At 45.7% G+C, this 18,161-nt stretch overlaps 4 protein-coding genes across 4 annotated transcripts; 1 reads left to right on the top strand and 3 right to left on the bottom strand.

The window, feature by feature from the left end:
- Positions 1–1,316: 1,316 nt before the first annotated feature.
- Positions 1,317–4,606, bottom strand: PMA1 (H(+)-exporting P2-type ATPase). The gene has a single exon (XM_020208138.1). The coding sequence runs from the start codon at positions 4,354–4,356 to the stop codon at positions 1,666–1,668; it is 2,691 nt and encodes an 896-aa protein (XP_020061890.1). The 5' UTR covers positions 4,357–4,606; the 3' UTR covers positions 1,317–1,665.
- A 1,493-nt stretch (positions 4,607–6,099) lies between these two features.
- On the top strand, positions 6,100–6,387 carry CANTADRAFT_92354 (uncharacterized protein; the record flags this gene model as incomplete). Its single annotated transcript, XM_020211938.1, has 1 exon — positions 6,100–6,387. The coding sequence occupies one exon, from the start codon at positions 6,100–6,102 to the stop codon at positions 6,385–6,387; it is 288 nt and encodes a 95-aa protein (XP_020061889.1).
- Positions 6,388–8,562: 2,175 nt separating this feature from the next.
- Positions 8,563–11,163, bottom strand: CHS8 (Chs8p; the record flags this gene model as incomplete). Its single annotated transcript, XM_020210685.1, has 1 exon — positions 8,563–11,163. The coding sequence occupies one exon, from the start codon at positions 11,161–11,163 to the stop codon at positions 8,563–8,565; it is 2,601 nt and encodes an 866-aa protein (XP_020061888.1).
- A 2,705-nt stretch (positions 11,164–13,868) lies between these two features.
- Positions 13,869–17,906, bottom strand: VPS8 (CORVET complex membrane-binding subunit; the record flags this gene model as incomplete). Its single annotated transcript, XM_020210692.1, has 2 exons — positions 13,869–16,503; positions 16,597–17,906. The coding sequence occupies 2 exons, from the start codon at positions 17,904–17,906 to the stop codon at positions 13,869–13,871; spliced, it is 3,945 nt and encodes a 1,314-aa protein (XP_020061887.1).
- Between the last annotated feature and the right edge of the window lie 255 nt (positions 17,907–18,161).

Here is an 18,161-nt window from a genome sequence, read left to right as displayed (position 1 = left end):
GTTGGTGGACTTGTCGCTAGAACTGGTTGGTGTGGACGCGGTAGGGAGAAAGGCGCGGGAAGCTAGCGAGAGTTAGCGAGACAGAGAAAGAGGCCAGGGAGAGAGACCACAGAGAGAGCGTGAGCGTTTGGGAGAGGTTCTGAAGGCACCAGCCGATATGTTGGAGGTGTTAGCTGTGGTGCTACTGTTAGTACTCGAATCTAAGCGTACTAGCCCGTTACTTCGAGACTGTTCTACTGGCTCCCACGAGACGTCGGTAGTACCACGTCGGTAGTACCACTACTGCGACTGCGAGACTGTTCTCCCGCACTACTGAGAGTGTTCTTCCGCACTACTGAGAGTGTTCTTCCGCACCGTCTAACTTTTCCCACCAGCCTAGCTCGGTCCACTCTATTACTCTACTAGTGCCTAATTATACTGTGATTCTCATGTCTACTCTGACCTTTTATGCTTTCCCGATTTGTAACGAAAAGCTGATCTCTTCAGATGTCCCATTTCGGACCACTGAAACCCAAATTTACTAAAATTACCAGTAGCCATTGATCCTCATCCCTCAGGTGATGGTGTTCCTGCGAATCCACCAGGCTTCTGAGACTGAGTTGATCAGTTCTCGGAATATACTGCCTGGTACCGCTTAGTCACTCGTGATCGAATTCTATGCCTTGTTGCTGTCAAGCCCAGTGGCACATCAAACTAAGAAGCCTTGCTAATTCGGCCTGGTCGCAGATCAATTTAGTTGAAACAACCCTAATAATTAATTTAGATGTTCAATCTATCACACATTGCAACTCAGACGGTAATACTTAGCGTGCAGTCACTGGCGGGTTTGGAGACCCATTTTGCTTCACAGAACAATTTCTGTGTTAGCTGATTTGGTATATTTCTTGGTTCCAGAGTCGGTCATCCTATCCGTAGATCTGTTGAAATTTAAGGGTGTTCCAAACTTATGGGGCGTTGAAGGAGATTTCACCCATAGCTGAAATTAATGAGTAGTACGAGACTATAGCAACAAGATCGTCTTCACGATCTGGAAAACCTCGTGAGTTTGTATCGAAATTATCCAACTCGTCAAGATGTAGTCTAGACGATTATAACTGCTTCTAATAAAGCCAGAAGAATAGTGGATTATAGACTCAAACAAGCTGATCATAATCAATTCAATACTCTTCGGTATACTACAGTTATCATTCCAGCTCCATCTACCCGATTGTCCTGCCAATTGGGTCATGCGTGACTGACTAGCCCAACTACCTAGTCTAAACCACAAGACTCTTTTATCCACAACTTCGATTCTATCGTTATCTACAAGAAGTTATATTATTATCTATTATTACTATAATACGAAGCACTAAAAAAAAATGACGGGAGAAAATAAAAATTTAGGGGAATCAAAGTCAACCACACAATGGAGACATGAATAATAGTCGAGCTGATCCAGCAAAAGATGGGGGAATCGTAACATCCTGAATCACACAACCATTTCTACCACGTGCATCCGATTGCCAGCCTTTTCGTGATGAAGTCTGGGGAAAACAACACCACTGGAATAAAAAAATCAACGCAAACACCACAATTAAAATATTAAATGGGCTGCTGTTAATGATTCATTAAATCATAGGAGCACGCACCATAGAACACGATGCCATCAATTAATCATTAATTAATTTAGGTGGACTTTTCGTGTTGGGTGGAAACTCTTTGCATGGAGACAAGGAAATCTTCCAATGATCTGGAGTCGTGTTGTGGCTTTCTGGACTTACCGTTACACAAGTTGTCGAAACCTTCGGAGTTGGCCATCAAGTAGTAAGCACCACCCATGACACAGAAGACACCGAAAGAGAAGACCCAGGTTCTGACAACAGTAACAATGTCGGTCCAGTTTTGGGAGAACCAGCCGAACAAGGTGAAACAGGTGGCGATGATGTCGACAATGAAGACGGCACCAGCTAATTGCCAGGATGGGATGGAGCTCCAGAATGGACCTTGGGCTCTGGTGACGAAAATCAACCAGTTTTCAGTCAAGGAGATTTGCAAGAACAAGATACCGTCAATGGAACCGAAGTTTTGGACGATACCACCCTTTCTCATGAACATAGTGGTCAAGGTGATCCAGGTACCGACAGCCAAAATGATACCCAAGATGATGGACATACCCCACAATCTTGGAGTGTTCCACTTAACTGGCTTAGGGTCGTATGGGGCGTTGTCGTAAGCAATAGCCAAGGTAGCAACATCAGCGAAAATGGCAATGAAAACAACCAAGTCAATGTCCAAAGATCTGTTCAAGATAGCAATCCACAAACCCAAGAAAAGTTCCAAGTGAAGGGAAAGAGCAATACGGTAGACAACGTAAGAGTACATTCTGTGGAAAATTTGTCTGGAAGTCTTCAAGGCATCAATGATAGCAGACAAACCTGGGGCAAGGAAAACAATATCGGCAGCAGAACGGGCAGCATCGGTGGCACCTTCGACGGCAATACCGGTATCGGCCTTCTTCAAAGATGGAGCATCGTTAACACCGTCACCAGTCATTGCAACCAAGTAACCTCTGGATTGCAAGATTTCAACAGCGTTGTACTTGTGTTGAGGGAAAACATCAGCGAAACCATCAGCGTTTTCAACGAAGTCAGCAATTTCAGAACCAGCCATGTCACCACCGCCGGACAAACCCAACTTTTCAGCATCGTAAATGTTAGTACCCAAACCCAATTGACGACAGGTTTCCTTAGCAATACCGACGGCATCACCGGTCAACATCTTGACTCTCAAACCTAATCTTCTAGCTTCGTTAACAGTGGCAGCAGTGTCATCTCTTGGAGGGTCCATACATGGCATAATACCCAAGATTTCCCAGTGGCCTTCACCTCTCTTTCTGGCAACACCAAGAGATCTGAAACCTCTGTTGGCGAATTCAGCGACAGTGTTTTGGTAGTTTTCGTGGATGTCTTCAGGGATAGGGTGGTCGTCCTCAACAGTCTTCAAGACGAATAATGGAGCACCTTTAATACAGACAATTCTTTCACCTTCTGGGGATTCAACAATAGCAGTGACCTTCTTGGAAACAGGGTCGAATGGTTGGAATTCAATTACCTTGTACTTGGTCAAAGCAGCCTTGGCTCTTGGGTAGGAGATCAAAGACTTCAAGAAAGCCTTGTCAATAGCATCCAAACCCTTCTTCTTTCTGGAAGCAGCCAAACAAGCAGTCAACATCAAGTCGTCAGCCTCGACACCTTCAACGGTGTATGGCTCGTGCAAGGACAACTTGTTCTTGGTCAAAGTACCGGTCTTGTCGGAACACAAGATTTCGACACCAGCAAGGGATTCGATAGCAGACAACTTTTGGACAATAGCTTGCTTCTTAGCCAAGTAAGCAGCACCGACGGCCATGGTGGTGGTCACGACAGCTGGCAAACCAACTGGGACACCAATGATGGTGATGGCCAAGGTGTGTCTCAAAATAGCAACGATTCTGACCGATCTGTAGAAACAGGCGACCCAGACAACCAACAAGGTGATGATGACGAAAACCAACAAAGTAGTACCAATACCGTTCAAGACTTCAGTGAAGTGACCAGAACCAGCAGAGGCCTTGTTGACCAAGGCAGCGGCTCTACCGACGAAGGTAGAGTCACCAGTAGCAGTAACAACCATGAAAGCTTCACCGGTCTTGACGGTGGAAGAGGAGTAGGTGGCGTCACCGTGTCTCTTGTCGACAGCCAAGGATTCACCAGTGATGGCGGATTGATCGACTTGCAACAAGCAGTCTTCAGAAACGATTCTACCATCGGTAGGGATGACGGTACCGTCTTCCAATTGCAAAATGTCACCAGGAACCAACTCGTTGGCAGGGATTTCGATCAATTGACCGTTTCTGACAACAAGGGCAGTGTTAGCAAGAGTCTTCTTCAACTCTTCGACAATGGAACCAGCTTGGTATTCTTGGATGAAACCAACGAAGGCGTTCAACAACAAAAGCGCACAAATGACACCGAAATCAACCCAATCTTCCAAACCAGCGGCCAAGATGGCAGCGGCTTCCATGACGAACTGGATAGGACCAACAAAGAACATGATGAACTTCAACACCATGTTTTCTTGTTCTTCGGCCATCTGGTTCAAACCGTACTTCTTTCTTCTCTTGTTGACTTCGTCTTCACTCAAACCGGTGGTAGGATCAGTCTTCAACAATTCTTCAGGCACAGCCTTGAATGAAGCGCCGTCATCTTCTTCCTCTTCGTCGGAGTCGAGAGCGTTTTGGTTGGATTGCAAGTCGAGGACCAATTGGTCGATGTCCTCCTCTTCGTCGTCGGAGACAACCTTGTCAACCTTTTCGTTAGTTGGTTCAGTAGCACTCATTGTGGATAGAAGTCAAACCAAAAACGAAGAAAGAAAAGGGAAAAAGAATTGGGCGGGAGGGCAGCCAGAATATATATAGTGGGAGGGTGGAGGAGGGACTGGGGGTGGGCGTTTAGGAAATGCTGAATACGGCTGATTAGCAGGCCGTGGGTGCGGATGTTTGTCGACAAACGGGAATTGCTTTTTTGTTATGCTTTTGGGTTTGTGTCTGCATGGGGGCATTATCGGGGGGCTGGCCAATGACGGCGTGCGGGATTTTGGAATTTTTGTCTGTTTGTTTGGTAATTTTCTTAGAACGGCTAATAAATGTTGATGTTTTCTTTTTTCGGGGGACGTCTGGTTGCGAGCCCGCCTCTCCGCTGGCGGCAGACAAAAACACTTGTCGTCACGTGACCGCTGGTTTCGGACACACTTTCGCCCGCTTAGGCAATAAACATCCTTACTATCGGGATTGGTCCTTCCAGAAACGCATCGGTCCGTTCCCAAACGGGGGGGCCTTCCCCGAGTAGGCTGGTCCTTCCGCCTATTCCGAGCTCATCGCTGCCGCTATGCCAGTCTGACACTGACTTTCTGTCATACTACTTTCTACCCGTGGACTTTGACGGTGGACTTTCCTACAAACTCTTCTTTCCTTGTTCTGCTACACTGGTGTCTGGGTATACCTACTCTAAGCGTATACCACCCTCCACTATCTCCTCTCCCGGCCTCACCTCTCTTACCTCCCCCTCTCTTCCGCCCATACCGTCCTACGACGGTCTGTCACACCTCTCTTGACCGCACTGTGGAGACGCACAGGAGCCAGTACAGGTTAGCAATTAAGTTGCTACCACCGACAAAACCGTCTCCGAGGTCTCCCTGGCCACGCCGGCCCACTCGGAGCCTGCCAGGCCTGCCAGTTGACTCTACCACCGAGCCCGTGAGCCCCACGGCCCGAATCTTCCAGCTTGCCAATTGCACTGCACTGGCCGTGGGCACTTTTGTCTTTCAGGGCGCTCGGAGTTGTGGTTCCCGTCTGGTCCATGTAATAGATAGCGTAACCTGCACTATTGCTGGTACTAGCATCTCCAGTGTCTGCCAGCCGGGTTTGCATGTTGAGTGCGGCCTAGCTGGGCTCATACAGTGTGTCAGAACAGACTCAGAATGGGCTCGCTATTCACTTCTCTGCCAGCACCACCCCGAGGGGCACCCGTGAAGTATGGATGTTCTCGCTGGTGGCCTGGCGCTGGCGGCTACACCTCTTGGCCCGCGGTGCTGAAGACTGCCCCACTCCGGCCCTGTAATGGGTCCATTCCTGTGTCTGAGTGAAATGTTCCCGCCGTTCATTCCGGTGTCCAACGGTGATTTACCAATGAGAAAAATCGCTCACCCGGGCCACTCCACGGGTTTGCACGGAGGGAACAAACCAGGCCAGGGCCAGCCAGGGCCATCACCGTGCCAACGGTTTTCGGTGGAGGCTCGGTGGAGGCTCGGTGGAGGCTCGGTGTTACCCAATTGGTGGGATTCAATAGATGATCCATGCTACGGCTTCGCTATAGTCTAGTGTGTTATTGAAAGCGAATTTGGAGGGTCATCTTGTATTAGCCATATCTACGCTGAATTTTTACTGTGGTGACATTTTTCTGGTCTGAAATTATTTCTACAGGCACCATTCCTACACTGTAGTGAGATTATTGCCTCTGTATTGCCCCTCGTATCGGCCCACGGGCAGGCCCGCCTAGAAATCTTCTCTCCACACTGCTCCACATGGCGGCTGCACCAGCACGATTACGTCGTGCCAGTGATGGCGCACCAATGAGGGTGTCAGAAAATTTTTCAGGACGTCAGTGGCTGGACAGGGCCAACTTCAATGGTGGGGTTGCCTCAACACCCACGGAGCACACGACACCAGGGCCGTTAATTCCGCCGTGGATGCAGCGACTGGCCCGGGAGCCTGGACGAGGGTTCGCAATTTGCTATTTTTTGTCTGAATGTCAGTGGAGGGATGTCATTGCCGAGCGAGCCCATTTGGGCGTCTCCTCCGAGCACTCATAACCACAGTGGGTCGGCAAACTTTACATGGTAAGGTACAAGGTCTTACCGAGCAGAGGGCCGACGCCACGTGTGGCTAGAACCTCTGGCTCACACGAGCCCACCACTGGTCCAGATGGTGAACTACACAGTAGGTGACTAACCATGGTCCGTGCCAGATCCAGGCCAGCCCACAGAGATGCGCCATGCAAGCTGGTGCTTATCGTAGCCCTTTTATCTAATCTTTGACCACCTATCTAATTTATTTAATTTTCGTCCTAATTGGTGAGTCAACGCAAAATTTTCAATCGTCCATTACACTTCCTGAAATCGAAACCTTATTAGAGTTGTTTAGAGGCTGCAGCGCGAGCATTATGACGCCAGACACTACATGGCGGGCACTCGCAACCAAGGGCACCAGACCCCGTCAGCCGATTGTTGGGCCAGAGAGGGCCCCTGTGCTTCGTGGGCAGGGTGGAGGCCTACCCAGGGAGCTTTTTTACGTAAACACGGCGTTCCTGGCGCTAGCCAGGTCCCACGCTTCACTGGCCTAAGCGGCATGTAGGTACTGCAGACAGTTGCTGTATACGAGATGCTGCAGTCTTTTTAGGATGCTGCTGGCTACCACCAATTAGTCTCTGTAGATGAAAAGCAGGGGGGGTTCGTCTGACAAGGTGTAGGTGATTGCAGTATGGTGCAAGCGTCAGGCTGGCCAGCTGAGCCCGACTCGATCCTTCTCAGTTGCTGGTGGCCTGGCCAGGTCCTGTTGTGAGTTAAGGTTTAAGTTTGACATGGCTCAAGCAGACGCTTTCGTATTTCCTGGCATGTGTCTAATTGCTACAAAAATTATTCTCTTGTCAATTACAAGTTGGGTGTGATTTTCTATTATTTCCAGCATTATATGCCAAAATTCTACAAATGTTCTGCTTGTCAGTAGTGGCGGAACATTTTCTTCTCGCACTCTCTAGTAGCATTTCCGATGTAGCCGAAGTGTGACAACGGGTATATCAAGAATTGCCACAGCACAGCATCGTGGAAACCTTGGCCAATGTTATGTTATTATCACCGTCCAGAATTCCCGGGTCTTCAGCCCTTTGTCCAGATCAGGATCTAGTAGTTTCGCAGCCACCACGACAAGGCTTAACTGGAGACAATCGGTTTTTCCAATATTTATTGTTTTCTTTTGATCGTTTCCAATGTAAACAGAAGCTCTGTTCTGCCTATAGACGTGGTTAATTTTCGGGGGTTATAACGGTGGCCGTTCCGAAACCCGGATACACCGGCCCACCAAGGATTGGAAATACAATCCGTCATTCACTCCAATTGGGGACTGGCTACCCGGAAATTGCAATTCATGCCTTGGCCAGCAGTGTTATTCCTTCCTTTATTGGCCTCTCTCATCTTGTTGGTGCCCAACCCAAGCACGATCAGATGCTGGAATAGGCATAAACACAACGCTACGTTTGTCCGCCAGAAAATAGCTTTCGTTTCTCGGGCATAATACCCAAAGCAGTAAAATTCGAAAGACGAACTCTGAAAGTAACTTAAGAGGGATCTCATTAGTGTCGATATGAGCCATGTAATGGCCGGGGGCACGGATAACATATAGCCATGTTAAGTAGCCATCTACAGTCTTCAATTGGGATATATTCAAAACTACCCCATTTAGTCGAGCAGAAAACGATGCATACAAAACGAAATTCCATTATTATTCCTTCTACTCTGGTATCACTATTGCAGGTGTCTGCCAAGTATTGAATGATGGTTCATGCTTGTGATTTACCTACGATAGGCAATTGTAGAAGGCCCCAGTTTAGCTAGCGGAATTGCTTAAATTTGGGGCAACAAGAGTAATCTGCTTGTTCATCTAGCATGCGTACTTGAGAAATGGGTTTATTGTTTCTGGTTAAATGTAGAGTTTAATAAGGAAATAATAAGACTTTCCAGTCTGAAAGCAGTAGTGCTATAGAAGGAAATACCACGACTTTCCTGTTCGCTGTAATTTCCAATCAGGAGTATGAACATTCTGACTATGTCAAAGTACTCTGGTATGCATTAATGAGTGCCCATTCTATCAGGAAAATGGGTACAGCATAGTGTTGTTAGCAATACAAATACAGTTTCTCTACAATACCAGCAACATGAACAGTTACCCTCTACGTAATTCAAAGAGTTAGCATTGCTAACATGTGCATTATTTTAACCACTATTGGCAGCCTTACTTTCCTTTCTGGCCAAGAACCTCCATTTGATGGGTCTGAATGCCTTGAAGATCAAGAACAACACACATCCAAGGAATCTGAACAACGCCAAACCGGCGACAATCCATAAAATAATTGTCAAGAACACTTCAGAGTTGGCACGGATGGAACCGTCCGGGTTGACACTGGGCTTTTTGGTCAAGGTATCGAGACCTCCGGCCTCCAACACAATGACAAGCAAAATGGCGTTGGTCAACATCCACACCAACACGGTGATGGTTCTGACAAATGCATAGTAGGCATCGTCCTTTTGCTTTCTGAGATTGGCCTCGATGACTGGAGGCTCAACTGTCCGCAACTCTTCCAAGGTGTTCAAGTACGAGTCGTTCAACTCCTCTGCCAAACCTGGGGCAATCATCACCAACTCGTCCTTGTTGGCACCAGTGGACTTGGCGGAACCCAAGTCCTTGGCTTCCACTGCACCCTTGGTACCCCAAGAAACATCATGAATGTTACAGAACGAATAAATGTTCAAGATGTTCACGTAACTGGGTGATAATGCCACATACTGAACAAAAGATGTGAACATAAACAGCGGTTCTCCGTACAAGAATGCACCCACGAAGTACAACAAATAGGTGGAAACCATCGAAACCACCAAATCTCTGAACTTACCGTTGGTGAAAACCATTGTCACATTGAAATCATCCTTATGATTCTTGACAACCAAGTTGACTGTATGAATAGCCAAGTAAATGGCCGCAAACATCATATACACCATCAATACCGAGAAGATCACTGCGATCGCCATATAAAACTTCTTGGTACCTCTTGGAGTATTACCAAATGCCAAAACGAATGTGGAAACCACACATCCCACGTAGAACCATAGAAAGACGATGGCCAAGTACTTTCCGGTCTCGAAATTCATATCTTCGGCACCCAAGTTGGCGGTCAAAATTCTAAACACCAAGAAGAAAGAAGCCAACGAGAACCAAGAAACCAAGATTGTAACCAACTGATAGTAGAATTCCACCTGTAACCACAACTTTCTGGCTAACGAGTGATTGGATTTCCAAATGTTGGTCCAGTGGAACACGGCATAAGCGGCAGCGAACATAGAACCGTTCAACCATCTTCTTCTTTGTAAAACAAACTCATCAAGTTTTTCGGGAACATCGGTCTCCGCCTTGGCTTCATTCACGTATCTCAAAACGTAGTTATGGTTCTTTTTGGCCACAAGCTCGAAACACAAAATTCTATCTTCGGCCAAGTACATATTAGACGTGAAGATACCTGCTTCTTGATAGTTTCTTTCCTTGATGTATTTTTCGTCATCTTCTTCAGCGTCATTGGAGTCGATTTGTGAGCCTTGATGAAGATATTCACCCTTGAAGTACTTTTCCAAAGGCCCTTCACCATCAACGTTTAACAATGCTTCATATCTGTAAGCCGAGAAAGCACCGGGTAACACAGTAATGAACCCAAAAACTGACTCCATAGGCTTATCCAAAATGTTCGAAATTTTATACTCGAAGTTTTGAGCAGCAACCAATGGGTTGGCCAATAATCTTTTACCTTGGCCCAAGGAGGCTCTCATTTCACCACATGCACCGGCAACCTTGGGGTCACGGAATGATCTCCATAAATAGTAAAATGCGTCCTTTGAAGGCATGGTACCACAATCCAACAACATGACAACCTTGGGGTTAAGAATGGGGCAGAATGCTTGGAAAGCCCATCTGTGGGAGTTAATCTTTCTCGAGTTTTTTTCCTTCAAACAGAAGATCATTTGCACGGGAGAGGAGTTTGGACATAAATGGACCTTGTCACTGACCACGTCGATACCAACCGTGGATGTGTACTCGTAAATATGCGACTTGACTGATGAATCATTAATCTTGGATTTGGCGTAACCATCTTGGAATACACCCATGGCGGTCAACAAGGTCTTAGATCTCTTGTTCAATGCAACTCTACCGTCATTGACGATCAAAACAACAATCTTCTTCCAAGAATCTTCACCCCAGGCCGGGTCGGATCTTTTGGTCAAGTTCTTAATATTTTCGAAGATACCCTTCAAGGTCTTGGCCAACAAGATCTCGTCTTCGTTATACATGGTAACACACACCAAAATCTCGGTTTGTCTGGGAGGTGTGTACAACGCCTGTCTTACGTTGTAGTTGAATTTTTGGAAGTTGGAAGGACCACAGGTGGCGGCTGTGTATCTCATGAAGGACATTTCTCTGCCACCGTCGGTGATTTTTCTGCCGTAGGTTTCAAGCAACGAGCGTGGGACAGGACAATCGATCACGTAGTTACCGTTGACTAACTTGGCCTTTTTGATGGTTTTGGTGTAGTTTAACCGAGGCTTGAAGTCTTCTTCCTCCATTTCGATTACGGAGTCTGCGCCTAATTCGGTTTTCTGGGGTTTTCTGGTGATGGTGTTGCCTCTCCTCACCGTGTTGCCTCGCTTGAGCAAGTCCTCACCGGTTTCAGAGAACAACGACTCGTCGTCATCGAAGGGGTCGAAGTCGTCGCCCTCCTCAGCGTCCTCCAACTCGTTAATCATGTAGTCGTCACCCGAGAACTTGATCATGGTGGAGTATGGACGCATGGCATACGAGTTGCGGTTGACTCCGCTGGCAACGCCACGCGACGACGTGGGGTTGTTGATGTCCATGCTCTCGATGCGCTCCAACTCGTACTGGTTGGCGTCGTCCATGAGCGCCTTACGGGGGCTGTAGGCGCTGGGAGGGTACTCAGGCTCAGCCTCTCTGAATGCAACGGTTTTGGACCTCATGGGCGAGTTGACGCTGGTGAGCGACTGGTTGCGGGGCAACTTGTCGTAGAATACGTCTGCGTCGTCGTCCACGATGGTGCTGTATCCCGAGGACGAGTGGGGCTGTCCAGCAAACATCTGGGGGTAGTACGGCTGGTGTGGAGGCGTCTGGAAGTTGGGGAGGTACTGCTGGGAAGCGGGAGGCAGCTGGTGTGGCATGTAGGCAGTGTTGTAGAAGGGGTTGGTCTGGAGGGGGTACATCGACTCGTCGAACGGAGGGGGCATCATGCCTGGAAGGAACTGCTGGGACAGCTGACGGGAGTGGTTGCGGGAGGCCAAGTTGATGGACTGGGCCCGTGAGTGGCTCAACGAGTGGGGGAGCGACAGGCTGGGAGGCATCTGGCCCATCTGAGCCATCAGCGAGTAGCGACGGGAGTGGTCAGCAGGAGTTCTAGACTGGGAGCGCAGGGTGGAGCCGCTGGAGCCGTTGGCGGAGCCGCTGGAGCCGTTAGCGGGAGTGGAGCCGCTGGCTCCGTTGGCAGTGCCAGCAGCGTGGTCGACATCAAACAAATCGTCTTCCATGGGGGTGGCGGCTAAGTGATGGTGGTGTGTTTTAGATCGGGATCTGGGTAAAAAGAAAACGCCAGGAGCGGGTCACGTGATCGGTGGCACGGTGGCAGAGGTGACGGGACTGGTAGTGACGGAGCAGCGAGAGGATGCCTGGAGTAGACGAGGAAAGGGTATAAATATGAAACGTCGTTTGTGGTAAAATGGGCAGTAAATTTATTTATAGGCTGTTTACGTAACTTCCCGATTCGGCAAGGGCGAGCAAGGGGGGATGGCAGGTTGGGGAGTGGGGGCTGAAGGGAGGGCGGATTGGAGGGAGTGGGGGAACAAATGGAGGCGGATCGGGCAACTGGACTGGAGGGCCGAGCGCAGACATGGAAGAAGGGCTTGCTCTGGAAGTTGTAGGTGCTACTGAGCTCTGGTTGTGGCCCTTAAAGCCTGGTCAGGGGTAACCTGTAGGCGAGCAGCGATGCCCATTGCAGGTTGCGGTGGAATTGCGGGTTGCACCCTGCCATTCCAGAACATCCACCGGGGCTGTGAGGAGGTGCTAGGGTGCAGCCAGGAGTGGCCTGGCAGGTGTCAGTGTTGCTGTGTCGGCAGAGTGTCGCGTGTCGTGGCTGCGAAAGTGCCAGCAGCAGGTTGTTATTTTAGTATATTTATTTCTCGCATGGTGTCAAAATGCAAGCAGCCGTTACTTCAGAAACAGCATCTGGTAGAATTTATTTATAGGACATTTTTCAATGGGCATCTAATCTACTGCTAGATGGCGTAGTGCACCGTAAACACCAGAAAGGTGAGAGCAGTATTAGAAACAACTTTTAATAAATCACTAAAAATTCAATATTTGAGGCTCGATTCGAAGAAATGAGTTACCTGTAACTTTCTTCGTTTTCACCATTCTACCTAAAGCAGTCACCGAGTAGAAATATCTTGTATATGCAGCAAATCATGAGCAGATAGATAGCGGAACACACCCACAGCCAATTTTGGGAAGCTCAAGGATTTGTTCGATCAACGCTTGCTAGTTGGATTAATATGCCAATTCGTGTGAGATGTTCAGGGGTATGGATTACTCTGGTCATGTAGATCGTATTAGGGCTTCAATAGGGCCAATGCATTATTGTCGCTAAATGAATGAATAATGTTGAATCCGAAAAGATCAAGCCCTGGTGTCTAACTAGAGGTCTTTTGGCCATTTGATACTTTAGTTTTTATCACCTATATTCTCAGATATTTCTGAGAGAGGTGCTCATTTTGCTAGGCTATCCATTCTTATTATTGTACGTTATCAGTTCCTTATCAATTTTTAGATTGACAAAGAGGGTTGAGTATTTTCATGATCATCCTGGTCAGAACTAGGATATGACCAGCAAAACAATCATTTCATGGTTACTAAGATATCCGTGCAGATAGATCCGATATGGTAATCATTATTGATTTTCGGAGAATGTATATTACTGATCAAATCTTACACTCCAAGGAAAGCTACGGAGGCATGTAATGGGAATTAAAATCCAATGAGTCGAGAATAAATAGACTTAGAAAGTATGCACTATCACCCTTCTCACCAGTAATTTGTAAAAGCTTCTGTTTACTAAAGATGTTTATATAGTTTAATTGCTGATTTCATTTTAGCCGTGTGCCTCCCAATGAAATAGTTCTGGCACATTTATCGAATATTTTTTATATCTAAAGTTCAAATAAACGACCTCATATGCCTTGTCAGTCGGTGACCTATTGCTAATATCCTCCGGCCCTTGGTTTGTATTGGGATTACCTTCCAAGCACTTCCCGCCCAGCGGTGGATATCTGTGATTTAATTGTCATTTAATAGTATCCCAGTGCCCAAAGTTTCCACACAACTTCCCTGGGTTACAAATAAAATCAAAGAATAGTTAGTAAGTTTCCCATATATCAGTTTAGGCTGCTAGACCCCGAAACAGTATATTCCATTATCAGTGTACGCCAGAGCAGATTACACATTCCATATCCTTCCAGCCCATGCATTCCCAATGATAGCCATGGCCACACCTGAACAATACAATTTTTCCTTCCATCTCGGGCATGGGTCTAGCTCGAGTTGAGCCTGCTAAGTGGAGTTCGTGCTCTTGACGACGCAGCCAGGCTTCGTGATGGACCGCGGATATAAGTGGCCCCCACAACGGCTTGCCACAAGCGGAACAATCTTTGGCAGGGACCCAACCTTTGACGTGTTCTGCCTGAATAATACTCATGCTCTTTGAAATGTCCTTGTTGAGCATTCGAAGAGAAATATCTAACATTTCTCCTTCATACGAGTACGACACAAACACCTCCTGAAGTATATCCCGAATATTTGCCAAAGTTGCTATGGTGGTGGCTTCCGAGTTCTCTCCTGATTCTTCCTCTAGGTTTAGAATACGATGGAAAATACGAAGAAATGAGTCCTCGTGTTTATCTCCTGGTTTAAGCTTGGTATCACTAATAGTTCTGAAACAAGTATGAATACATTGATTCAAGAATTGGTGTATTCCCCCTGTACTAGCGCTCGCCATTGATATCAAGCTGCTGATAATATCTAGCCACAATTTCTCATTTAAATTGAGCTCCTTGTCATAATCCTGAAATGTTCCTGGATCTTCGCAAATGATCATTGCCCTTTTCAATAACTTGTCATACTTTTGAATCAATTTTTTATCGTCATCGAGCTTTGCCACATTTACAATCATGAAATCAAGAATTAATCTAAGACCTTGCTCATATTGCTCTCTCGCAATTTTTATTAGCGCCAAAGATTCAATTTGTTCATGTTTCTGGAGAATAGGCACAATTTCCGCTTCAATCTCACCGATATCGTTTCGGCTTAACCATTTTTCGACCTCGTCAAATACTTTGTCCGCTTCAAATTCACTTAATAGACTGATATAATTTGCTATCACTTCTCTCTTGATTTCTTGGGCCTCCAGCTTTTGAAAAAAGTACCTCAAATATTTTAAGGCTAGCTGCTTATCCGTGAAGTGTAACACCTCAAGATTCAATTTTGGATTGTATTGATTCATTAAATTAATCAAATTCTCCAAGCCATATCTAGCCAATTGTTCATAATTCTTTTTAATGACCTTTACCAAGGTCAATCTATCCAGAGGGTTCTTAGTCATTTGAAAGGATTTTTCCAAAATGTTTGCCAAAGAATCAATACTATCCTCATCACTTTTTTTCAACCATACTTCCAAAACCTGTCCAAATTTACCTTGTGAACTATATATATCGATCAATACATTATAGTATTGAGCAAAGCGGAGTTTTTCCAACAAAAACTCATCATTATATGGTTCATAATATGGAAGCAAACTCTGTAATGCAAGTTCACAGTCAATCTTGTTTGTTTCGGTAGAATTATCGCACAATGAATTGACCACCTGATTGAGCACTGATTCTGAAAGACGAATAAATTGTGAGTATTTTGAGTAATTTCTCCCAATAAAAATCGATAATTGACAATGATCTAACGTTGTGAATTCATCAACATCGTATATGTCTAGTAATGCTTCAATGATGTACTGCCTGGTAATGAGTCTACCACTCCCAAATATATCTATACCTTCATTAAGACTAGGATCCTCGAAAAATTCGTTTAGGGTTGATAACATCTCAAAAGAGTCTGTCTTTAGGAATAAATACAAATAAGGAAATATAGTCAGATCATTGCCTACCTCAAGTAATGAAGCACTTCCCTTTGGCCAATTCACGTATGAGGTGTTAAATAATATTTGACATATACCATTCTTTGCATTTGATTCATCCTCTCCAGCGATGAATCTATCTATAGGATATTGTCTCCCTGTTAAAATCAAGGACATGTATGAATAGGCCTTTAAGTATTCATTCTCTTGGTTCAAGAAAGCCGGTTCTTGAAAATCTTTTATGAATTCAACCAATGGAGTTTGATAATCGTGTAAAATATAGTTCCAGATGTAAATAGAACATTCACGAAGATTGTACTTGGTACAAAGTCCGATTGTCATATCAATATTCAACATTCTGGTATCCAAAATGCATAGTATTTCAGTCAATAGGAGCCCTTTATCGATCTCGATATAATGCTTAACCAAATGGTTTAAGATAGTTGGAGATAAGGTTGAGATCTGGTTTGTTAAAATGTAGGGTTCAATGATTGAAAAGAATTCGGACTGATCTGAATAATTCTCGAAAATCTCATTGAGAATATTTCCAAGGATATCCTCTTGACTTTTCTTTTGGAACAATAAGGAAATTAAATGCAAATATAATTTAAGGTAGGAACTAGGTGTATTTTCTTTGGTGAAAATTGGAATAACAGACTCATTCATAATTTGGAATAGATAAGGTGTTACAAGTTTTGATCTAACCTGCGGATCTTCTGGCAATCCAATTAAAACTAGTCTACCCACGCTCTTTGAATCATAAAACTCATGAACAGTCAACAATGCTTTTGAGTAATCTCCTTGAGAAAGAAATCCAACCAAGATATCCGCCCAATTTAATAGCTTTCCAATATAAATCTGACTGGGGGTTTCACCTAACATCACTACTAACCTCTGCTTTATACATTTAATGGAATTGTCGTATGACCTCAAGCTAGTTGTTGTTTTGTGTGTGATAAACGCAGGATTCAATTGAAGCGAATTTTCGATAGGAATAATTATTAGACTTCGAGTTCCAGACTTTTCTTTTGAATAGTAGAGAACTTTCAACTTTATCGTTGAATCTTCGTCCTTTTTGATGAACACAAAAATGAGAGTTGATGTTATCCATTTCGTCATGACTATTTTTTCTTTTTTGCTAGATGTAACCCATCGGCAAGTGGTTTCTATTGGAATTTTAGGAATTCCCTTATCTTTATCTTTGAGATCGTCTATAATTGCTGTCAAGTTTGATGGCAACATATCATTTTTTAGTTCCACAACAGTCAAGAGATTGTTCCAGGAATATGCTAGCTTGGCATTTTCCACACCTCCCCCACTTTTAGCCATACAGGGGTACCAGTTCAAATTGATCAACGGGTTGTCCAGGTCGGTTACATGCTTGGACTTGCCCAATTTGAAGTGGGTAATCAAGTTGATATTTTTGGAGTTGTTCAAGGACAAAAGGGAGACGATCAACAAGAGGTTTTCTGTAGTTATAGCTAAGACTCCCAAGTCGTCGGTGATCTGATTTGAGGAGCCAATTGGCAATATCTCACACCCGTGCACTATGAATTTGGGATCATCCACGTTGGCATCGTTTTTGCCCAACAACTTTCTGGTGATTATCACCTTCTTCATCAATTTCTTGATTCCTGAATGGTAGAACACCAAGCCCGAAATATCCACAGAAACGATCTTGGAAGTCAGGTTTCCTATGAATGTAAGCTTGGTGATGGGGGATCCACTAAGATGGCCCTGTGCGTTCTGGGTGAATCTTTCCTGTAGGGTGATAGGGACGATGGTGTAGTAGGGTGGAACTGCCACCGTTGGAGAGATGACGGAACCAAGATCCCACAACCTGATTTCTCCGTTGGCGGAGCCAGCAGCCAAAAACGTGGAGTCGGCTGTGAAACTGATGCTGCTCACAGACACATCGTTGCCCTCGAGTACAAACTGGATCTTTTGGTCGTACGAGAACCCTACCACCTGTCCCGAAGAGGTACCAACTGCGAGGTAGAGCGACGATGTTTCCATGTAGACAGGGAGTCCGTGGAGGCTGGTGAACTCCAGCGAGTTGATGATGCGATTTATGGTGGATGTTTCGGACCATTTGAGGATCTCGCTGGCCAGATCGCCAGTGGTGGCCGCTGGCAACGTCACATTGGAAATAATGTCCTCGTATTCCACGGAATGTGCCTTCAATTGCAGACTGATGAGCGTCTGGCTTCTTTCGTCGAATCGATGTTTGCGGATAGGTGTGGAGGATCTGGAGGACCAATCGGGACCCGACTCTATGCTGGCGGATGGCGACATTACAGCACGACTGGGGATATCGAACAACGATTCCATGGTGGTGGTGGCTGGCCAGAGACGATAGGGTATTTGGTGGTGGATTATGGTGATTTGATTAGGTGCGAATCTGTTGCAAAAGAGCCTAGAGGAATATGAGCAGAGGAGACAGTGGAAGAGTGATTAGAAGTAATGATGGTGGTGGTGGTGGTGTCAGTACGGAGAGATGGCAGTAGAGTTGAATGGCGTTTAGGGAGCCTCGAAGTGTTACGGCAGGTGGCGGGCGTATTAGTCTAGTTGCAATAAATAGTGGAT

This window comes from Suhomyces tanzawaensis (genome assembly GCF_001661415.1).
Source record: "Suhomyces tanzawaensis NRRL Y-17324 unplaced genomic scaffold CANTAscaffold_9, whole genome shotgun sequence".
Classification (NCBI taxonomy): domain Eukaryota; kingdom Fungi; phylum Ascomycota; class Pichiomycetes; order Serinales; family Debaryomycetaceae; genus Suhomyces; species Suhomyces tanzawaensis.
This window is presented reverse-complemented; position numbering and strand designations above follow the sequence as displayed.